General features: G+C 34.2%; 1 protein-coding gene across 1 annotated transcript; it reads right to left on the reverse strand.

Annotated features, from left to right (window-relative positions):
• Nucleotides 1–239: 239 nt before the first annotated feature.
• On the reverse strand, nucleotides 240–17,058 carry LOC123204368 (ankyrin repeat-containing protein BDA1-like). Its single transcript, XM_044620972.1, has 2 exons — nucleotides 16,579–17,058; nucleotides 240–1,151 (listed from the first exon to the last, which is right to left on the reverse strand). The coding sequence occupies exons 1-2, from the start codon at nucleotides 17,056–17,058 to the stop codon at nucleotides 327–329; spliced, it is 1,305 nt and encodes a 434-aa protein (XP_044476907.1). The 3' UTR covers nucleotides 240–326.
• Between the last annotated feature and the right edge of the window lie 7,955 nt (nucleotides 17,059–25,013).

Genomic DNA, 25,013 nt, shown 5'->3' on the forward strand with positions numbered 1-25,013 from the left:
CTTCACTAACTAAATTGAAGCATGAGAACACTTAAAATCTTGCGGAAATTAAAAACAGTCAATAAATGACCATAATACCTTTAATCATAAACACCAATGAAACGTCAGAAGATGATCATATATACATAGGTAATAAACATTTTAATTCCCTTGTCTTAAAATTTATTACTGTAATATGTCGAATATCTAAAAACTTGAAATATTTATGTGCATAGTTGGGAGTTGACATCCCATTTGAATGGTTAAAGAGACAAGTCCATTAAATATATTCAGAGAGTTGTTGTAACATTACAAGCAGTTACAAAACATAAATTCACTATTACTATTTACAGCTGATTTCCCATCTTCGGTTGTTCAAAGCTTCCCAAACGTAGGTTCTTCCGGCGGCCATGCCGTGTGAGCTTCGAATGTTGGCGAGCTAAGAAAGATGGGATATAATATGTTGCAACACTTACAAGCAGAAAATAGAAAAACAAGAGGCCTTGAGAGAAACTTCCGCTGTAGTCTATAGTTTCAAGAATAGAAGAAAAATAAGAAAATTCCATCCAAGATGTCATTGCGAGAATGATTCCGCAAAATGGGAAGCCAGCTACAAGAGTGCAAATAAAGCACACAGACGTAAAAAAAGCCAAAGAATTAAATGTCAAAAATAATAATTGTCCTGAAGACTGCAGAATCATCTCCCCTGCAGCATGTTGTTCTGTATTAAAGATGGTGCTGGTGGTGTTACTGATACCAGTGTTGTTGGCTGCAGGCTGCAGATTGCCGTCATCTTGCCAATATCCTCCAGGGAGGCTCAGTGCTGCTTGATAGGTGGCTGTGGCTATCAATATAGCCACCACAAGTAGTACGTTCCGGACTTCAAGAGGAACTTCCTCAACTCTTCGGTAACCTAGCGAGAATCTTTTCAGAATTTTTTCTGAAAACGGTAAGCCACCAGAGAAGTACTCGACTAGTAAAGCTTTTTTTGAATCTCTTAAAGACGGACGATGGAGTTGACAGGCAGTTTTAGCATTAGCAGCAAGTAGAATGTCCCCAACTGCTGCATCTACGGAACCTTGACATCGGCGAACGTAGAAGATGTCCAAAGCTGTCAAACCTTTACTGTTGTTTATATTCACTTTCAGATATCCAATCAACAGCTTCACCATCTTCACAATTAAGTAGAAAATGAAATTTTAGAAGCTTATATAAAGAAAATGACAAGGCAGATCGGATGCTTACCTGAGGTTGATCTGCAGACACTGCAGTATGCAATGGATTGTTTCCTTCCTCGTCCTTCCACTTCAGGATCTCCTCTTTGTTGAAGCTGTTAGAATTGTGAAGCCTGAAAGGATTTGAATTCTAGAAGAATTCGGATTCAAAAACAGGATTAAACTTTATCTGTCCCGAAAGCATACCAAACGAAGTCCGTTTTAAACAAATAAGGTATCGCTGGAAATCTTGTTTCGATACGAATCAAACACCGCAAAAATCGCAGCCAAAGACGGTCAGACACGCCCTCACGCGCCCCAACAACGTCCGGTGGTCAGTTTTACACGGATTCTTAATTCTTTAAGGTTTTTGAGTCCGAATCAGTTGTGGGTTGTTCCTATCCTATAAATACACATGTTGAACGTCTTATTTGGGTATTACATGATGTATTAAGGGTCTCTAAGGGTTTAGGCTTAGATTGACAAGTTTAGGAAGGTGAGAGAGATTTGTGAGGGAGAAATTCGTGATTGAGAGTGAGAGAGACAAAAGTGTCAGTTTGTAATTATCAATTTGATAGTGGAAGAAGTGCTGGTGCACTCCGTGGACGTAGGGAATTTCCTGAACGACGTAAAATTCTTGTGTCTATTTTATTTATTCGTTTGGTGTGTGCTTGATTGTGTTTTACGACTTTCTTTTTTTTTCTCTTTCGGGGTTAATTTATCCCAACAACTGGTATCAGAGCCTGGTTCATTAGTAGTTGGTTTTGTCGTTTGAGTGGAAGAATATGGGTTAAGAGAAAGACCATTACAAGGTTGAAAAGTTCGATGGGACGAACTTTAGTTTCTAGAAGATGCAGATGGAGGATTATCTGTACCAGAAAGACTTGTACTTACCGCTCAAAGAAAAGCCAACAGACATGAAAGATGAAGATTGGAAAGTTTTAGATCGTAAAGCTCTAGGTGCGATTCGATTGAGTCTATCGAGATCAGTAGCCTTTAATGTGAAGAATCAAGACACAACAGCGTCTCTCATGAAATCCTTATCAAATCTCTACGAACAACCTTCTGCGGCAAATAAGGTACATCTGATAAAGAAACTCTTTTCTCTCCGAATGACAGAAAATAAAAACTTCAAAGAACATCTGAATGCGTTTAATGAGATTACGGATCAACTAACGTCCGTAAAGATCGAGTTTGATGATGAAGTACAAGCCTTACTCATTCTCGGTCAGTTGCCTGAAAGTTGGAAGGGTACCGTCCAATCAATCAGTGGTGCGTTTGGGAAAGAAAAATTGAAGTTTTCAGAAGTTGTGGATATGATCATGACTGAAGAGATTCGTAGGCGTGAAGATGGGTTTTTTAATTCAAATTCAGTCTTGAATATGGAGAGTAGAAGAAGAAGCAATACTAGAGGTGGGCAATGTGGTAGATCCAAGTCGAGGCGTGGTAGGTCTAAATCAAGGAGCCGTCAGAACAATTCACATGGTGGTAAGAAAGACATCGAGTGTTGGAATTGTCACAAGATGGGGCATTACCGGTCAGAGTGTAAAGCTCTAAAGAAAGAAAGTGATGGTCAGACTAGTGCAAACTATGTTTCGGAAGGCTCGGATGATGCTTTAATTTGCTCTTTAGAAAGCAATACTGAATCATGGATATTAGACTTAGGAGCGTCGTTTCATGCTACCTCTAGGAAGGAATTCTTTAAAGAATATGTTGCAAGCAACCTGGGTAAGGTTTATCTTGGTAATGATAAGGCATGCGACATCGTAGGTGAAGGAAAGGTGGAGATTAACCTAAATGGATCTATTTGGAAATTGGATAATGTAAGGCATGTACCTAGTTTGAAGAAAAATCTGATTTCAATTGGGCAGTTGGCAACACAAGGTTATGTGACAACGTTTTCAGAAGATGCTTGGAAGATTTCGAAAGGAGCTATGACTATTGCCAAAGGGAAAAAGATTGGAACTCTCTATACAACCACAGATGGACGTGGTTTATTTGCTACAGCTGAAAGTAGAGATGATCCAAACCTATGGCATCAGAGGCTTGGGCATATGAGTACTAAGGGATTACGACTCATGCATTCTAATGGCAAGTTGTCAGATTTGAAATCGATTGACCTAGACATGTGTGAAAGTTGTGTTTTCGGAAAGCAGAAAAGGGTGAGCTTTAAGAAAGCTGGGAGAACTCCAAAGACAACGAAATTGGAGTTAGTGCACACAGATGTTTGGGGACCTGCACCAGTTTCCTCAGTTAGCGGAAAATATTATTTTGTCACTTTCATAGATGATCACTCAAGGAAAGTTTGGGTTTATTTTCTGAGGCAGAAATCTGAGGTGTTTGAAGCTTTCAAAAAGTGGAAGGCTATGGTTGAGAATGAAACTGGTTTGAAGATCAAGAAGTTGCGATCCGATAATGGTGGTGAGTATGAAGATTCTGAGTTCAAAAAATTCTGCTTCGGGAGTGGGATTCGTCTCGAAAGGACCGTGCCTAGTACTCCACAGCAGAATGGTGTTGCAGAACGTATGAACCGAACATTGACTGAGAGAGCTAGGAGCATGAGGCTACACGCTGGTTTGCCGAAGCAGTTCTGGGCAGAAGCAGTCAACACAGCAGCTTATTTGATCAATCGTGGTCCATCAACACCCTTAGATTTCAAACTACCCGAAGAAGTTTGGAGTGGTCAGGAGGTAAAACTTTCTCATATTAGAGTTTTTGGTTGTGTAGCATATATCCATGTTAGTGATAATGCTAGAAACAAACTTGACCCAAAATCTATTAAATGTACTTTTATTGGCTATGGGGATGACGAATTTGGGTATAAGTTTTGGGATGAAAATAGTAAGAAGATGATTAGGAGTAGGGATGTCATCTTCAATGAGAAAGTTATGTATAAAAATAGGAAATCTATAGAGTCTTCTAGTGGGGGGTTGTCTGAACCTAACTATTTTAATCATGATGATGTGCCTGTTTGGAAGAATCCTAAGTTAGGTAAGGAGTTAGAAGCCAAGGAAACCGCAGAAAAAGAACCAGTCACTACTTCAACTTCAGGCGTAGACTCAGAACTAGCAGAAAAGGGTATTGCAGATTTATGCCCTGATGAATTAGAGGATCCAGCGAATGCACTGAGAAGGTCTAAGCGACATCGAATACCAAACAAGAAGTATGACTTGAACTATTTGCTACTGACTGATGCTGGGGAGCCTGAATGCTATGCTGAGGCATGTCAGGTAGATGATTCTAGCAAGTGGGAGCTAGCGATGAAGGATGAGATGAAGTCTTTGAATTCGAACCGTACATGGGAGTTGACAAAGTTACCAGAGGGTAAGAAGACACTCCAAAATAAATGGGTCTTCAGAATTAAGCAAGAACATGATGGCTCTAAAAGGTATAAAGCTAGATTGGTGGTCAAGGGTTTTCAACAAAAAGAAGGCATTGACTACACAGAGATATTTTCCCCTGTTGTGAAGTTGAGCACAATTCGATCAGTTTTGAGCATTGTGGCGGCAGAAGATTTATATCTGGAACAACTAGATGTAAAGACTGCTTTTCTACATGGTGATCTCGAGGAGGAGATATACATGATGCAACCAGAAGGTTTTATGGAAAAAGGAAAAGAAAATCTGGTGTGTAAGCTGACTAAGAGCTTGTATGGCCTCAAACAAGCTCCACGTCAATGGTACAAGAAATTTGATGGTTTTATGCAAAAGAATGGATACATGAGATGTAATGCTGACCATTGTTGCTACTTCAAGAAGGTTGGTACCAGTTACATTATTTTATTACTTTATGTTGATGACATGTTGGTAGCTGGTGCAGATTTGGAAGATATAAACAAATTGAAGAAACAACTGTCTAGTGAATTTGAGATGAAGGATTTGGGGGCAGCAAAACAGATTCTTGGAATGAGAATTAACAGAGATAAGAAGAGAGGTACATTGCAATTGTCTCAAGCAGAGTACATTCGTAAGGTTCTTCAACGCTTTAGTATGAGTGATGCTAAACCAGTCAAAATTCCCCTAGCCAGTCACTTTAGACTTTCCAAGGATCAGTATCCACAGACAGATGAAGAAAGGGCATACATGGATAAAGTTCCATATGCATCTGCAATTGGAAGTTTGATGTATGCTATGGTTTGCACGAGGCCAGATATTGCTCATGCAGTGGGAGCAGTTAGTAGATTTATGTCTAATCCAGGCAAGCAGCATGGGGAGGCAGTTAAATGGATTTTGAGGTATCTACGAGGTACAACAGAAAAATGTTTATACTTTAAAAAGAGTGATTTGAAGCTACAAGGATATGTTGATGCTGACTTTGCTGGAGAGGTAGATCATAGAAAGAGCACTACAGGGTACGTTTTTACTTTGGGTGCTACAGCCATTAGTTGGGTTTCCCAACTACAGAGGATTGTGACTTTGTCTACGACTGAGGCAGAGTATGTAGCTGTTACAGAAGCAAGCAAAGAACTGATTTGGTTACAAGGTCTGTTAGCAGAATTGGGGTTCAAACAAGTGTTGAATGTGTTGCACAGTGACAGTCAGAGTGCGATACACTTAGCCAAGAATTCGGCATTTCACTCGAGGACCAAGCATATAGGTCTACGATATCATTTCATTCGTACTTTGTTGGATGAAGAAGTGCTGACACTTGTGAAGATTCTTGGAAGTAAAAATCCAGCTGACATGTTGACCAAGCCAGTGACAATCGAAAAACTGGAGCTGTGTTCAGCTTCAGTCGGTCTTCATGGTTGAAGCAAAGGAAGTTGAGTGCACCGTTTTCACTATTCAGAAGAATTGATGATTGCATGTGTTTCAGTCTTCAAGTGGGAGATTGTTAGAATTGTGAAGCCTGAAAGGATTTGAATTCTAGAAGAATTCGGATTCAAAAACAGGATTAAACTTTATCTGTCCCGAAAGCATACCAAACGAAGTCCGTTTTAAACAAATAAGGTATCGCTGGAAATCTTGTTTCGATACGAATCAAACACCGCAAAAATCGCAGCCAAAGACGGTCAGACACGCCCTCACGCGCCCCAACAACGTCCGGTGGTCAGTTTTACACGGATTCTTAATTCTTTAAGGTTTTTGAGTCCGAATCAGTTGTGGGTTGTTCCTATCCTATAAATACACATGTTGAACGTCTTATTTGGGTATTACATGATGTATTAAGGGTCTCTAAGGGTTTAGGCTTAGATTGACAAGTTTAGGAAGGTGAGAGAGATTTGTGAGGGAGAAATTCGTGATTGAGAGTGAGAGAGACAAAAGTGTCAGTTTGTAATTATCAATTTGATAGTGGAAGAAGTGCTGGTGCACTCTGTGGACGTAGGGAATTTCCTGAACGACGTAAAATTCTTGTGTCTATTTTATTTATTCGTTTGGTGTGTGCTTGATTGTGTTTTACGACTTTCTTTTTTTTTCTCTTTCGGGGTTAATTTATCCCAACAGAAGCGTCGAAGCCATCCTAACAAGACTTTAAAGGCTTTGAAACTCCCGTTTTTTACAGCCACATGTACAACAGTTTCAGATTCAACAGTCAACTCTTCGACTGATAATGGACAAACATACAAAAAGTCAGCCACACTGGATTCATCGTCTAGTTGAGCTGCATAGTGCAGAGGAGTAACCATCCCCTTTGCTTTAGCACGGACAAGCTCACTGTCATGTTTTATCAACCATGTTACAAGTTCCTGGTACTTCTCCTTCAAATCCAAATCACGGGGACTAAGCCCTTCCTGCAGGTGCTTTCCCTCCAAAGCCAAGTGGAGGGGGCTACGCCCAAGATGGTCTCGCTTCCAAGCAAATGAAGGCTTTAAGTTTAGTATCTCCTTGGCGAAATGGATCTTTCCCTCCCTTGCAGCTGTATGCAAGGGAGTAGTCACAAATGGTACTTGATCAATACGCTCTAAAACATAAGGATCCTCTGCAAGTACTGAATATAATGCATCCACATTTCCTTCCATGGCAGCATTCTGCAACCTCTCATCCATGTCTGTGTGGGTGTTTCAAGAAATCTTTTGCAAATTTTCTTTCAACTACAGGAGTAACAATGGTAGTTGAGTTATAAGAATGAAAATTAGGAGTCACTTTTTGCCTTGTGCACAGGACAGGAGAAATGAGCACCACAGATTCCTCTCTTTGGATAAGAAGGAACGAAGAAACATCGAAACAGAGAGTCTTGGTCAATGTTTTGAACAGCTTCTAGAGGATTCCGTCTTATTTTCCCAAATATCAGAACCATAGAAGACTATCGTCGCCATTATTTGATCAATCTTCCATGAATTTCGATGCTCCCTAGTCATATTGCCACTTTTAAGTTGTCATCTTATTATCAATTTATTTTTTCTAATAATAAAATTATGTATATATATTTTAAACATATAAAATGAATACATAAATAATATATAAATTTTTTAATAATAATTTTGAATAAAAAATAAAATAAAATTCAATTACATGTTGTTTCTTTAACAGATTTAAAAAAGTTGTTTCTTTCAAACAAATTGTTGGACAATTTCTTTCAAGCAAATTGTTTCTCACATGGAACAACTATCCCTTTTGTGTATTATCTCTTAAGAGGATTAAATTTGAATTGAATTGATTCAATAAAGAATAAAGTGTGATAGGGTGGAGTGGCGATAGAGAGCGGAAGTTGTAAATGCGAGGTCATGAAGCTAAGGTGATGGGGTTTCCATGCCAATAATTTCAGAGTAAAAACAAAAAATTTGTATCTAGATTCTTGTGTTTACACTGCATCATTGGAGTTGGCAATGACTTGTTTCTGTACAATATAACAAAAAAAAACTATTTCAAACGATCGAAAGGTTGCAACAAATGGGAACTGGCTCCGATTTGTCTTTATTTTCCCTCCTTGTGTAGCCCGATCATCAACATTCCACACTGAGCCACGAATTGACATGGCTTGACACTTTGGATAAACCGTTAAAATTTTTTCCCTTGTTCACAAAAACTCCGAAGTGTGCATTTGGTATAATAAATTTTTATATTTTTTATTATTTATATTATTTATATTTAATCCGTTAAATAATAATATATTAATATCTCTTTTAATACTATCAATCAAATATAAAAATTATTTATAAATATCTATTACATAAACATATTATTAATTTATTTTTATTAATATTTAAAATAATTTATTTTTTATAATAATCTTTTAAGTTTTGATAATAAAATATTTTTTAATTAAGTGGACCCTAATTGGAGTCCTATCTATAGTATACATGCAGTTCAATTGAAGTACTACGTCATAATTTACGTTTGAATGAAGATTTATATGATGTTTTACAAATTACAACTAAAGGATGTCTCATAGAACATTTCACATCTAAGGGGACTCATCTAATATTTTACATCAAACAGAACTGATGTGATATTTTACATCTAATGGTAGACTAATGAAACTGTATATAAAATAATAAAAAACGATATTAATAATCTACATCCAAATCCAATTGCCTTCACTTTATCTAACAAAATGACTAGGCGCACTATATAAAAATTAATATAGTAATTTATCTTTTATTCTGATTTCGCAATAAATAAAAAATTTGGAGAATTTTATATTATCATGATAATGTAACTTGGATAATATTTTTTAATAATTATACTTATATATAATAAGTAAAATAAACTTTTAATATTTTTTTTAATTACCACAAATCATACACCACCGAAACTTTTTATATTTCATATTATATTTCTTTTATCGATCCTTTTTACTGCACCGAAAGTTACTTTGTGGGGCCTTTGTTTATTAATTTTTTTGGTTGTAAGTTTTCTTGCAGCATATTATATTCCTTTTTCGTTTTTTAAATCACCAACGTTGGAAAGTCACTTGGCATGGCCGCCGGAGAAACCCGCGTTTGGCAAGCTTTAAACAACCTAAGATATGAACTCAGCTGTTGCTGCTATTTTTTATGTTATGTTGATGGAGTTAGCATTGTTTCTGATGCTACACCTGCTCTGAATATATATATATATATATATATATATATATATATATATATATATATATATATATATATAGTTAACGGAGATGTTTCTTACAATGCTTGCAGAGCTGGACTATATGTGGATCCGGTCCGAAGGTCGATTAGACTATTTGATCGGTGATCAAATTATTTAATTGATTAAAAATAATCTTATATAATTTATCATTAGATATATTATTTAATTTATTTTAACAGAAAAATAAATGTAAGGGAAATTTAATTAAATACCCAAATTATGATCTAATTAAACATAATTTCCCAAATATATTAACACAAAACCAATATACCCAATTTATGTACAATAACCGAAATGCCCTGGTATAAAACCAAAACAAAATGAAGACCCCAACTATTGCAAAATCACAAACCAAACCCATTAGCTCAAGAATTTTCAGGCCGTCCAACCCTGTGACTTTCTCTAGAGACGCAAATGGCAAATCAAGTTAGTCATATTTTTACAATTTGATGTAAAAATTTAGACGATTGAAATGAACACTTTGGGTGTTTTTTATGATAAGGTTTTGAGATATGAATTTTTGATTAAATGGCTTGAATCTTTCATGTTTTGGATGAATTTTGTTAAAATTCATCTTCTCTCTACCACTTTGAACCCTAACTTTAATTTAGTTACTTCTCCTCTATAACATATTAAAACTTATCTTTTCTCTACCTTAAGCTTCTCTAATTATTGGTGAACATTCAAAAAATTAGTTTTGTTAGATCTGATATATACTATTTATTTGACTGTTAATTGATAAATCAAGTTAATTAAATGCACACTTTATTGTTATTAAAAAGTTATCACAATTTTTTTTAAAAAAATACAGTTGGTTGTATATTTTATATATAAGTTGGCATTTATAATAAGAAACCCTCTATATTTTTTATATTTATTCTTTTTCCCTTGTTTTCATCTTTTGTATTTATGAGAAACTACGTTAAACATTTCAGTTTCGACATTTTCACATTTTTGTGTTTCCGTTTCTGTACCTTCATGCTTATTTATGGAACTCCTAAATTTCTTCCCCAGTCTTGTTACTTTAAACTTAAAATATTTTGGATTGTTTGACTATTTAATTGCTATGAAAATGACAAAAGGAAGTTGTTAGGAAATTTAGGGTGAAGCCATCATGAAATAAAAATGAGTTGCACTCTTGAAAATGAGTCATTACCTACTCCCATGTCGGCTCAAGAATCCAGATACAACTTTTATGTTTTTTTCTCTGGAATTATTGGCATGGATGCCCCATCACCATGACTTAATGGCCTAGCGTTCACAACTTCCACTCCCCGTCGTCACTCCACCCTATCACATTTCATTCTTTAATAATGTTGAGTATGAATATATTTGTCAGATTCTCAAATTTATAAAAGATTGAAAAAGTGGTTTTTTTTAATTTTTTTGAAGATGTAGGTTTGAGCCTAAAAGGCTTAAAACCTAAAAAATTTAATAAAATGGGTCTGAATAAAAAATTTGAGGCCCCAAGCTTGAGCTCAAATTTTTTTTCAGACCTGCGCTTGAATAAGTTAAAGCCAGTTCAACAGATCCAGTTGACAGACATTTAGATAGTAACCAAAACAAAAATGAATCAATGTATCCACCACCATTATGTTATGTTCAATAAGATGAACCAAACTCTAATTCAAGTGAAAAAAAAAAAAAAGAATCTAATATAAGTGTACATGCCCTGTTCATAAATCGGAATGATAAGTTTGTACTACCATAAGTGAATGATAAATGAAAATTTAACTTTCTAAAATTTAATTAAGGAGAATTTGTACGCTCACAGGACATTGGTTGGGAAATACCCATTTCGCCAAAAATTAATAATAAATTTAATTACTAATAAAAGGGATGTTGAACAATTTGAATGTATAGATTTTAATATGAAGTACCTGCGGGCACTAGGTAGACTTTAATGCTTAGGTTCACATGGGTCAAATTAATTAATTTAGATTATGAAATTAACATTTTGTTAGATAGAGTCAAGCTAATTTGATGTAGATTATTAATATCATTATTTTTATTGTTTTAAATACTAAATATTTTATTATAATCAGGATTCTTGTCCACGAGAGACATATTTAAAGTCTTAGTTTTATAATCAGGAAATCTTTCATTTTTTTAGAGTGAATCACATTTTTCTATCCAAAATTAGATCTTCAAATATTTTTTTCATCCCTAATTTGATCCGTGATTAGAATATTTAACTATTTAAAAATAATATTTAAAATAATTTTATATAATTTATTATTGAATATATCAACTTTTTTTTAACATCAAAGTAAATTTTGATAGTGTACATATTTAAATTTGATAGATAAGGTTTATGTTTATCAATACTCTCTAAAACATAAGGATCCTCTACAAGTATTGAATATAATGCATCCACATTTCCTTCCATGGCAACATTCTGCAACCTCTCATCCATGTCTGTCTAGCTGTTTAAAGAAATCTTTTGCAAATTCTCTGTCAATTATAGTAGTGGTAGTTGAGTTGTAAGAATGAAAATTCTGAGTCACTGTTTGCCTTGTGCACAGGACACAGGAGAAATGAGCCCCACAGATTCCTCTCTTTGGTTTGGATAAGAAGCAACGAAGATGCATCAAAACCTAGAATATTGGCCAATGCTTTAGACAGATTCTGGAGTACTTTCATTTTCCCAAATATCAGGGCCATGAAAGACACGTCGCTATTATATGGTCCATCTTGCAGGAATTTCGGGGCACTGTGCTCATACCGTCAAGAAGATTAAAACCCTAAATGAGAGATGCTTGTGAACGAATCAGTCTTCAGTATCATTCCTCTCATGAAGGTACAGTGTTTTCACTGCAACTTGGGAATTGGTAATGACTTTTCAAAGTACGCAACTCTTTTTTATTAAGTGTTAGCTTCACCTAAATTTCCCACCAACTTCTTTTCCTCATTCTTGAAATATATGTATATTTAATACAAATAGATATATATATTTATATATGGTATTATATAATTATATATGATTTTATTATTAATTTAAAATTATTTAATCACATATTATACATATCAAATGTATATTCAATTATAAACTTAAAATAGTTATATATAATTTTATTAAACAATTAAATAGTGAAATAATCCAAAATATTTCAAGATTAAAAGTCACAAGATAGAGAAATTTATTTTATTTTTTACTGAGTAGCTTTATTCAAATTGAATCTTTTTTTTTTGTTGAAAATAAAATTTTAGATCTAAGACTCACCTTACAACTATTGTATCATGTAATTTAAGAGTTTGATCTTGATATAACATCAACAGATTTTAAATCCAAACTCTTTCTCTTAAAAATTTTACATTTTTTACATTCAAGTAGCCTTTAGACCACCCCTTTGGAGCTCTATTTGAGTGGGGTAATGTTACCCCTTAATGTCACGCCCCTATGCCACTCAACCGTCCCTTCGGGCTACTTTGGAGTCATTGATAAATCGCTGCAGTGAGAATCCAGAATCCTATAGCAACCTTTCTTTTTCTATTTGCACACACCATTTAGCCAGCCCTTTTTTTTTTTTTTTGTAAGTAAATGTATACATTAAAAAAAATCAGAAAACGGGCCGCAAATACAACCCAAGTTCATCCCACAAGACAGCCAAAAATCACTCAAAGTACAAGTCAACGCGAGCCTATTGGCTAAAACACACAATTACAAACCAAAAACGAACCACTTAAATAACAGAAATCATACTAGAGACAACAATCTGAAATTAAACTAACCATGAACCCAGCCTATCCAGCCATGGCAGGAAGCCAAAGACAGCAAGTAAAGCCCAGCCATCAGTTTGAAGCATCAAACGGCACACACCTGAAACACAAAGCAGCATCCGGGGAACCAGGAGCAATCACAGAAATGGACCTTTGTGCAACCATTTCATTAAGAAACAACTTACTGGAACCACTACCAAGAACCAACATTATTGGTACTCATCATAAGTACAATCTAACACCACCCTTCCTCAAAACACATATTATATTCAATTATGTTCAATTTTTTTTTTTTTCACTTCCCACAACCAAAATTTCAACTTGTTGAATAATATTCCACATTGAATTTTTATTATTACCATTTACCAAGCTTTCCATGAATCATGTAGAACCTTTTTTTCATGCTAGGTTGTACGAGTTCGATTCAATCTAAGTTTTTAAAGTTCAAATTTGAGTTTAGATCTAATGTTTTTAAAATTGGACTGATGATCAAATCGATTATCTCACTGGTTCATAGTTCGATCGGTTCCACCGGAGAATTGACCAGTTCAGTTTATTATCAAATTATAATGAATGAATTTTGCTTAAAAATGTGTAAAAAATAAAATTAATCAAGATACTCACACTTATAAATATTAGAATATATCTTTTTTAAAGAGTAACAATTATTTATTTGATTTTAATTAAACAATTAAAATAAAAAAATTTTCAATCTTATGATACTGAAAAAAAACATAATTCTGTAAATTATTGTCTATAAAAGACATTTCAATAGATATGAGATATTTTTTTCCTCATTTTTATTTTATTTTCCTTTACGAACCTTTAGAAATTCATCTAATTTAATAAAAAATAATTAAATTATTCAAAAATAATTAAAATTTAAAAAAGCTCAAAATTTTAGTCAAACCTGGTCAAACCAGTTTTTGATTGGTTTAACCGATCAAACCCAAGTTTTGACCAGATTTGACTGAATCAATTAAAAAAATCTTATTTTTATATTAACTAGACCAAACTTGGAGTTGGTTCAACCGATTGAACTAACCGATCCGATCTTATTTTAAAATCATTGTTTAAATCAATTAAATTGAGTTTGAGCCTACATATTAAACTTTTATCATAAACAAATCAAGTTTGAATTGGACCATATCAAATTCAAAATTAAATTTTTTTTTAATTGAATGCGGATTTTAACTTGTTGGCAGCACAGTGAAGCTGTCAACGGGGGCCAGAACATGAGCTGAGGTGGACTGTAGATAATGTTGTTAAGTTGCAAATGAAGAATGAGTCTGCAGAGAAAAGATCAAGCTTTTAGTCATGTCTTTTTTAACAGCTTATAACCTGATGCAAGAGGTGTTAGTCATGTCTTTATTTATCTTGTAATCAACATATCTTTTAAGTTCTTTTTATTAAACATTTTCTATAATCAAGATTGTTGCATTGAAAGTGGCTCCGATTTGTCTTTGTTTTCCCTCCTTTTGTAGCCCGATCATCAACATTCCACATTGAGCCACGAATTAACGTGGCTTGACACTTTGGATAAACCCTTGTTCGCGCATTTGGTATAATAAATTTTTATATCTTTTATTACTTATGTTATTTATATTTAATATGTTAGATAATAACATATTAGTATCTTTTTTAGTATTACCAATCAAATTTAAAAATTATTTATAAATATCTATTATCTAAACAAATTATTAATTTATCTTTATTAATATTTAAGATAATTTATTTTTATAATAATCTTTTAAATTTTAATAATAAAATATTTTCTAACTAAACTGACCATAATTAGAGTCTCATCTACAGAATTCAATTGAAGTACTATCATAATTTACATCTGAATGAAGATTTATATGATGTTTTACAAATTACAACTAAAGGATGTCTCATGGAACATTTCACATCTAAGGGGATTCATGTAATATTTTACATCAAATAGAACTCATGTGATATTGTACATCTAATGGTAGACTCATGAAGAATGTTAAATCAAATAATGTACTTATTTGATAGTTTACATCCTCGGAAGACTGCAATTTTTCTCACTGGTGAAGGATTTTTTTTTCATATGATACATATTAAAGTGAATTAAAATTGTGTATATATTTGATATTTTACTATTAACCCCATTTTTTAACCTAATTAATTTCTTTTCACGGGTATTTGGTTGAGGTATTAAAAGATTATTATTTACCTTATTTTGTTTAGTTTGTTCAATAATAAACTATTCTAATAATTTTTTATTAAAATATATATAATAAATAATATAAGAGATTATCTAATTATAACTTCTATTTTAGATGTTAAAAGATTATCAAAACAATTATTTTTTTACATTTTATCATTTCATATTAATTTTTTAAAACAAAAATATCTTCACTATTAATTAATATAATAAGTACCATCAAGAATATTTTAATAATTATATCGAAAGAAATTTAAGTAAAATAATATTAAAATATTATTTTAAAACTTTTAATCAGACATAATAATTATTTATATCTATATATAGTAATAATTTATACTCTATAATTTTATAAATAATATATTTTTATGGTAATTCATTATTTTTTTTAGATAATAAAAGAATATATGAACTAAAGGCACCATTAGTGTCTAGGCGTAACAAGTGTTGTTAAGGCATGGACAAGCGTATTTTGTAACGGTGAAAGAAACAACTTCATTAAATGCATTAAAAACAGGTATAACATTAAAAACATTATTGCTGACTCTAACAACAAAACATAAACAAGTTGCAGCTTAAAGTAAATTCACTTTTATATTTAGGTTCCTAATTTACACCTTAAGCCTAACCATAATGGAAAAAAATATGCTGCAGAAGCACCTATACCCAGAAAAATGAGAAGCGAAATAACTTCAAGGTACTTGCGGTGGAGGGAAAAGTTTCAATAATAGAAGTAGCATACGAAACTACCATCAAAGATAGCATTGGCATAATCATTCTGTTCAATGGGAGCCCAGATACAAGAATCGAAATTAAGAAAAAAGATTTGAAAAAAGCCAAAGAATTACAAAGCAAAAATATTAATTGGCTTGAAGAGCTCGCAATCGTTGTCCCTGCACGGTGCTCAGAACACTTTGTAATAAAGGCGGCGGCGGTGGTGTTACTGATATCAGTGGTGGTGGTGTTACTGATAGCGGTGGTGTTGGTGTTACTGATACCAATGTTGTTGGCTGCAGGCTGCAGATTGCCCTCATCCTGCCAATATCCTCCGGAGGGGCTTAGTGCTACTTGATAGGTGGCTGTGGCTATCAATACGGCTACCACAAGTAGTACGTTTCGGACTTCAAGAGGAACTGTATCTAGCCTTGGGAAAGCTGGCTCAAAGCTTTTCACAATTCTTGAAGTTTGTTTTGAATCTCTTAAAGGGGGACGATGGAGTTGAGATGCAGTTTTAGCTTTAGCAGCAAGTAGAATGTCACCAACAGCGGCATCTACCAAACCTTGACATTGGCGAAGGTAGAAGATGTCCAAAGCTGTCAAACCTTAACTGTTGTTTATATTCACTTTCACATATCCAATCAACAGCTTCACCATCTTCATAATTGAGGAGAAAATGAAATATTAGAAGCTTATATAAAGAAAATGACAAGGCAAATCGGATGCTTACCTCAGGTTGATCTGCAGACACTGCAGTATGCAATGGAGTGTTTCCTTCCTCGTCCTTCCACTTCAGGATCTCCTCTTTGTTGAAGAGTCGAAGCCATCCTAACGAGACTTTAAAGGCTTTGAAACTCCCGTTTTTTACAGCCACATGTACAACAGTTTCAGATTCAACAGTCAACTCTTCGATTGATAATGGACAAACATACAAAAAGTCAGCCAAACTGGATTCATCGTCTACTTGAGCTGCATAGTGCAGAGGAGTAACCATCCCCTTTGCTTTAACACAGACAAGCCCACTGTCATGTTTTATCAACCACGTAACAACTTCCTGGTACTTCCCCTCCAAATTCAAATCATGAGGACTAAGCCGTTCCTGCAAGTGCTTCCCCTCCAAAGCCAAATGGAGAGGGCTACGCCCAATATGATCTCGCTTCCAAGCAAATGAAGGCTTTAAGTTTAGTATTTCCTTGGCAAAATAGGTCATTCCCTCCCTTGCAGCTGTATGCAAGGGAGTAGTCACAAATGGTACTTGATCAATACGCTTTAAAACGTAAGGATCCTCTGCAAGTACTGAATATAATGCATCCACATTTCCTTCGCAAAATTCTGTAGCCTCTGCAACCTCTCATCTTCCATGCTATAAGTGGCCATTCTACAATTTTTCTTCAGATTATGCTAGCGAACAATATTACAATTTTTTTAGTGTACCAAAGAATAAGGAATGCATTTTCCATTTTTTTATAGAGAAATTGGTATGCAGTATCATACCACAAAATAATAAAAAATGGCCAAAAGACTATTTTCCCATGCAATGTTTGTTGAAATATCTAATTCCCATCCTTTAAGTTTCAAAAGCCAAAGTTTTACCCGTCATCCACTCCTCTTAACAAATTTTGTTAACTTAAAAGGCATTAAGGTTATTTTACAAAGATTTTTCTATTTTTATTTTCTCTTTTTCCCTTATTCTTTTTATTTTTCTTTTCCCCGGTATTTTTTATATTTTTCCTTTTCAAAAGTTTGGGGCAAATCACAATTTTTGAAAATTTTGGAGGTATTAATATATTTTGAGGGTGTTATAAATTCAAAAAAAGTCAATTTTTTAAAATTTCAATACAACCCTCAATATTTTAATAACTATATTAAATCCTAAATAAACGCAACATTTTAAAATTGATTAGAGTTTTAATATTTTTTAGGAATTTAAATAATAAATTTTTGAAATTTGGAAAGAATATATTGGTAATTTAACATTTATATTGAGTATTTATAATAGTTTCATAATTTCAACAAAAGGACAAAATAGTTATTTTTAAGAAAATTAAATAAAATTTACTAACGAAAATGAATAACAGGTAAGAATTTGATTTTTTGAAACTTTAAAACTAAGAATATGTCATTTTATCAAAGCTTGGGTGGTACATATTCATTTGACCAACAAGGACAATATATATAAAACTCGAAAGGGTTACAGACATCAATCTTGGAGTCTTAAGAAATATTTAGTACTTAAAATAACAATACAGCTACATATCTCTCATTGACAAGTTATCCTGATTATTAAAAAATATATATATTTAGTATTTAAAATAATAAAAATAATGATATTAATAATCTACATCCAGCTGGCTTGATTCTAACAACATGTTTATTATTAATGTTTGGCCAAATGGGTATTTCCCACCCAAGGTATGATGGTGGTAAATTCTTATCCTTTTTAACTTTTAAAAAACTGAATTCTCACTTGTCTCTATTTCTATTAATATAAACTTGCCCTTCCAGCCATATGCAGACGTGCACTTTTAGCACCACATCTCAAATGCAAAATTAAATACAATGAACAAGAAATATGACCAGAATGTCCTCGAGACGTCCCTTTTGGTGCAACAGTTGTATATGGTTCTTTGAACAATTTTTGAAAAATAGATTTGTCCCTGATTTTGAAATTGATGTAAGCAACCAAATAACAAGCATCTTGTCAATTCTTTTCCAAAACACATAATCCAGAATAGGTATTGTTATTTTACCAAAATTAGACTCTGGTTCAACTGAATGAACATGATAGAATGGAGGCGGACACATTGGCAAACGAAGCAAATGGTCTTGAAGCTCATGAGCTCCGATTGCAAATAAAACTTGTGACATCCAAAAAGGATAGTTACTTCATGTACGTTTGGCTTGAAGACTTGACGATAATGCTACCAGGGTTTCAGTCATCTTGACAATAAGAATAGATAGTTACAAATTTCCTGAAAAATTGGCTATAGAACAACAACGTCAATCAAAGGTTCTAATACCATGTGAAGGGTCAAAGCAACAACCAAAAAATTGAGAGAAAAAATTTGGATTCTTCTATTGATTGTTTGATTCAAGATACAAGACATCTTAGATATCTGTACAAAAGACTATCAAATCTCAACCATTGATTAATCAAACTGGAAACAACAAATTGTAACAAAACTCACCATTGGATTAAAGAGAAGAGAAACCGAAATGCAGTGTGGAAGGGTCAAGAACTTGAAGGCAAGTCGAATATTTAGGGCAATAAGAGGAATAATTCTTACTCAGGTTGATGTAATGAAAAACTCACTGTTTTAGTATATCTTGACTAATATCCTTTAGGGAATACAACTTTGACCAATAAGAGGAATTATTTTTGCTCAGGTTGCTATCCATAAGCCTATCAATCAGGCCTATTGAACTGAATCTAGCTTGTTCAAGCCTAGATTAGAAATAAAATTTCGGGTTTGGGCTTAAGGCTTAACTATTGCGGGTTAGAAATTAAATTTTTTTCGAGGTTTAGGCTTTGAGCCTATTTGGATTGATTTGCTTTTCAATCATTTTGATTATTATCCAATGATTCTGATTTGTTTTTCAATAATTCTAATTGCTTTCTAATAATTCTAATTCGCTTTCCAATAATTCTGATTCCTATCCAATGATTTTGATTTGCTTTCCAATAAAAGATATCAATGTGATAATGATTCTGTAAAATGGGAGCCCAGTCACGAGGGTGGTAATTAAGCACACAGATGTAAAAAAGGCTGAAGAATTAAATGTGAAAAATAATAATTGGCCTAAAGACCCCAGAATCATGTTCCCTGCAAGGTGATCAAAAGGTTTTGTATTATTATAGACTATGTAGCACGGAAATGGAAACAGAGAAACATGGAAACACGAAAACGGAAATGCGGAGACGCATTTTTTAAAAAAATATAGGAAACAAAAACGTGAGAAAACTTATAAATATGAAAAATATAAGGGTTTTTTTATAAATACTAAATTTTGTATAATAAAAATACATAAACTTGTATAATATAAAAATAAATAATAAAAAAAGAATAAAGAGAAAAAATACTATAAAATAGAATTATAGAACCTATTGTAAATTGTTCTTAAGCAAACGCACATAGATATTTAAGAAAAAAACAACAATACACACCAATCTATATGATATGTCGGGAAAGAGATGAGTAACATATCAAAAAGTCGAGAGGAAATGAATTCAATATGAGATTTAAAGACATTTTCAGTTTGAAAATATAAAAGATATGTGTTTAATTGATTTCACGATTTTTCTCCTAAAATAAATGTGTTTCTAAATTTTTCAAAAATTTTGAAATGACCCGAAACGTTTCCTACAAGTTTCGGAGAGTTTCAGAAACAAAAACGTTTTCGAAACGTGGAAACGCATCTTATTATAAGTTTCCGTGCTACTTAGATTATAGATGGTGCTGGCCGTGGTGTTACTGATAGCGCTGGTGGTGGCTGGAGGCTGCAGATTGCTGTCCTCTTGCCAAAAACCTCCAGGGGGGGCTTAGTGCAGCTTGATAGGTGGCTGTGGCTATCAATATAGCCACCACAAGTAGAACATTTCGGACTTCAAGTGGAACTTTATCAACGCTTCGGTAACCCAGACCAAAGCTTTTCGGAATTCTTGCAGAAAATGATAAGCCCCTGGAAGAGTTCTCAAATAGTGAAGCTTCTTCTGAACCTCTTGAAGACGGACAATGGAGTTGAGATGCACTTTTAGGTTTCGCAGCAAGTAGAATGTTCCCAACTGCTGCATCTACCAAATCTTGACCTTGGCGATCATTGAAGATGTCCAAAGCTGTTAAACCTTTACCGTTCTTTTTATTCACTTTCATACAACCAATCAACAGTTTCACCGCCTTTATTATTGACCAGATAATGAAATATTAGAAGCTTATGCAAAGAAAATTACAAGGCAAATTGAGCTAGCAGTAAAAAACATATGGGATGCTTGTTGGAAGTTATGGTGAGTTACAAGTATGGATTCTTAACACAAATGAGGAAGAAAGAAAAAAGTTAACTTCAAAGCTTTCATTTCTATATATTCACTTCATAAATCCACTCACATAACAACTGATTACAAGTCTTTTTATATACCTAAACATCAGCTATGAACCATTAAAAAAAACGTGCAGAACAGAATTTTAAACAGCAGACGTTATTTCTGCGCAACCTTTAATAAAATAGTTATAACTTTCTTTAGAAAACTCCAATGAACCTGAAACTTGCGCCATTTAAAACTAGACTTAATAAGCTTTAAATACATATTTGATTAACAAAAAAGGGCATCCGTTTGCCTTCCCAAAACGTCCCTTACATTCACCACACGTTTCTGCCCACTACTGAAGATGAGAAGTCAAGTTTAATTTTTTTGAAAAATTCTCAACACCCCCTGTAAACTTGACTTCTTCACAACTCCAATCATCTCTCTAAGCTGTTGAAATCTATCTTTCTTGAGGGGTTTTGTAAAAATATCGGCTATTTGATCAAGAGTTTAGATATACTCTACCTCAACCTCCTTGTTGGTAATGCAATCTCGAATAAAATGAAACCTTGCATCTATATGCTTGCTTCGATCATGAAACACTGGATTTTTTGCAAGAGCAATGGTCAATTTGTTGTCCACCATAAGTTTAGCTGCTTCTTTTTGAGCAAAATAAAGTTCATCCAGCAATCTTCTTAGCCATATCGTATGACATGCACCGGCAGTTGTAGCAACATACTCCGATTCACATGTTGAGAGTGTTACAATTGATTGTTTTTTTGAACACCATGAATTTGCATTTTCTCCAAAGAAAAATATAAACTCGATAGTACTCTTCCGATCATCAATATCACCGGCATAATCAGTATCACAATATCCTTTTAAGTGAGCCTCATTCGAAGATGTATAAAAAATGTCATAATCAAGAGTACCTTTTAAATATCGAAGAATTCTCTTTGCAGCTCGCATGTGTTCTTCACTTGGATTCTCCATAAACCGACTCACTAATCCCACGACAAATAATATATCGGGCCTAGTACATGTCAAGTACCTTAGGCTTCCCACAAGGCTTCGAAATGTGGTTGAATCAATTTTCCTTACTCCATCCTTCTTGGAGAGTTTTACTCCGCACTCCATCGGGGTATTCACGGAATTGCAATCTATCATCTTAAACTTCTTTATAATCTCTCTTGCATATGCCTCTTGAGAGATAAATATCCCGTTACTCCATTGTTTTACTTTTATCCCCAAATAATATGACATAAGCCCCATATCACTCATCTCAAATTCTCGTGCCATCGCCTTCTTAAAATCATCATACACTTGTGGATTATTTCCTGTAAGAATAAGGTCATCCACATAAATGCACACAAACAAAATATCATCTTTCTCTTTCTTAACATAAAATGCATATTCATGAACACATCTTAAGAAACCATTCTTATGAAGATATTTGTCGAGACGACTATACCAAGCCCATGGTGCTTGTTTAAGGCCATACAACGCCTTCTTCAATCTTAACACCTTATCTTGATGACCTTCAACCGTAAATCCTTTCGGTTGTTCCACATATACTTCTTCTTCAAGAACACCATTTAGAAAGGATGACTTCACATCCATTTGATGAATTGTCCATTGGTTTTGGGCCGTAAGAGCGACCAATAACCGTATTGTCTCTAAGCGAGCAACGGGAGCAAATACTTCTTCATAATCCACACCATGCTTTTGTTTAGACCCTTTTGCAACTAGTCTCACCTTGTACCTCTCAATTTCTCCTTTCGCATTTTTCTTTAGTTTATAAACCCATTTAACCCCAATTGCTTGATGACCACTTGGTAGTGTGACGAACTCCCAAGTGTCATTTTTCTCAATGGAATGAATTTCTTCCTCCATAGCTTGTACCCATTTCTTGTCTTTAATAGCTTCTTCAAAACTCAAAGATTCATCATTTGCAAATAGACAAAAAAGATTCTTATCGTCTATTCTTTCGGTAGCATCATAGAGATCTCTTATGCTTTGAAATCTTTGAGGTTGTGCGCTTGAGCTTGTTGAGGAAGAAGTGGGTGTGAAAGAAGTTGAACTTTCGCCTTCAGTCTCTTGGTCTTCATTTTCGTCTTCTCCTAAATATGGAAGAAAACTATATGTTTCTTCTTCTTGAACACTCCAATCCCATGAAGTATCTTCCTCAAATTCCACATCTTTACTAATCACAACTTTCCTGGAAACAGGATCGAAACATTTGTACCCTTTAGAGTTCTCGGCATAGCCAATAAACACCATCTTCTTGTTCCTATCATCAAGTTTTGTCCTTTCTTGTTCAGATACATGAACATAGCCAATAGATCCAAAAACTCTTAAGTGTTTCACACTTGGCTTCCATCCACTCCACGCTTCTTGAGGGGTTATTTTCTCCAAACTCCTTGTAGGTGAACGGTTTGAGAGATAAATTGCACATGCAACCGCCTCAGCCCAAAACTCCTTAGGCATATTCTTACTTTTTAGCATCGTCCTTGCCATGTTAAGAATTGTCCTATTCTTTCTCTCTGCAACCCCATTTTGTTGTGGTGCTCTTGGGACCGTCATAGGACGTCGAATACCATTTTCCTCACAAAAGACCTTGAATTCATTAGAAGTGAACTCTTCACCTCTATCAGTTCTTAGAGCTTTAATTTTGTATCAGCTTTCCTTTTTAATAAGAAGCTTGAATTTTTTAAATGTCTCAAAAACTTCACTCTTGTTCTTCAAAAAATAAACCCACGTCTTCCTTGTGTAATCATCGATGAAGAGCATAAAATATGAGCTCTTACTGAAAGATTATAGCTTGATAGAACCACACACATCCGCATGCATAAGTTGTAGAGGCTCGGTTGCTTGCGAAAGTGAAGCTTTTGGAAAATTCTTTCTTGCATATTTTTCAAGTAGACACGCCTCACACAATTGATTCGGATGATTGATTTTGGGAACTCCTTTCACCATATTCTTTTCTCCTAGCATTTTAAGCCCTTCAAAGTTGAGATGCCTGAATCTCATGTGCCAAATCCATGAAGGATCCTTGACACAAGCTTGTAAACACTTCGCTTCCACCGTTTTCACATTTAACATGAACTTTCGGTTCTTTGTCATGGTAACTTTAGCAACAAGTCTATCATCTCGATTTCGAAGCCACAAATAATTGTTCTCCATCTTCACTTTGTGTCCACTCTCTAAAAGTTAGCCGATGCTCAAAATATTGTTCTTCATTTTTGGGATGTAGTAGACATTGTGGAGAATTTTATGGTCTCCATCCTTTGTAGCCAAAATCATCGAGCCTTTTCCCTTAATCTCTACCTTTGTATCATCTCCAAAACGAACATTCCCAGTAACTTTTGTATTCAACTCTACAAATTTGCTTCTATTTCCTGTCATGTGGTTGCTTGCGCCGTTGTCGAGATACCATGTGACATTTTTTTCTATGGATCCATCCTTCTGAGAAAGTAAAAGAGTATCACCTTCCACCTCCTTATGCTCGATAAAGTTCGTCTCCTCATCACAACTCTTAGTTTGACATTCCCAAGAATAGTGACCTTTCTTCCCACATGCATAGCACTCTACTTGGCTTTTATCTTTTCTCCAATTATTATTTCTTCCTCGTCCACGACCTCTTTGAGAACTTCTATTTTCACCTTATTGAAATGAATTTTGCTTGCCTTTTCCTTGACCATGACCACGACCTCGTCTATAACCTCGGCTTCTACCATAACCTCGACCTCTTCCTCCTCTGTCATTTCCCTTAGGATTAAAGGAAAATTTTGCTTGCAAAACTTACTCCATTGGTTCTTGTTGGGTCCTCTTCATTCTCTCTTCATGAGCTAACAACGATCCATGTAACTCATCGATGGTCATAGACTCTATGTCCTTCGATTCTTCAATCGCCACCACCACATAAGTGAATTTCCCGTTGAAAGAGCACAAAATCTTCTCTTCTACTCTTACATCTTCCATCTTTTCATTGAGCCGCTTCATTTGATTCACCACCGCCAATACTCGAGTAAAATAATTTGTTATAAACTCATTCTTTTTCATCAAAATCGACTCAAACTCAACCCTTAGAGTTTGGAGCCACACCTTCTTCACTCTATCAACTCTGACCACATAATTCTTTAGAA

This window comes from Mangifera indica, chromosome 20, assembly GCF_011075055.1.
Source record: "Mangifera indica cultivar Alphonso chromosome 20, CATAS_Mindica_2.1, whole genome shotgun sequence".
Classification (NCBI taxonomy): Eukaryota; Viridiplantae; Streptophyta; class Magnoliopsida; order Sapindales; family Anacardiaceae; genus Mangifera; species Mangifera indica.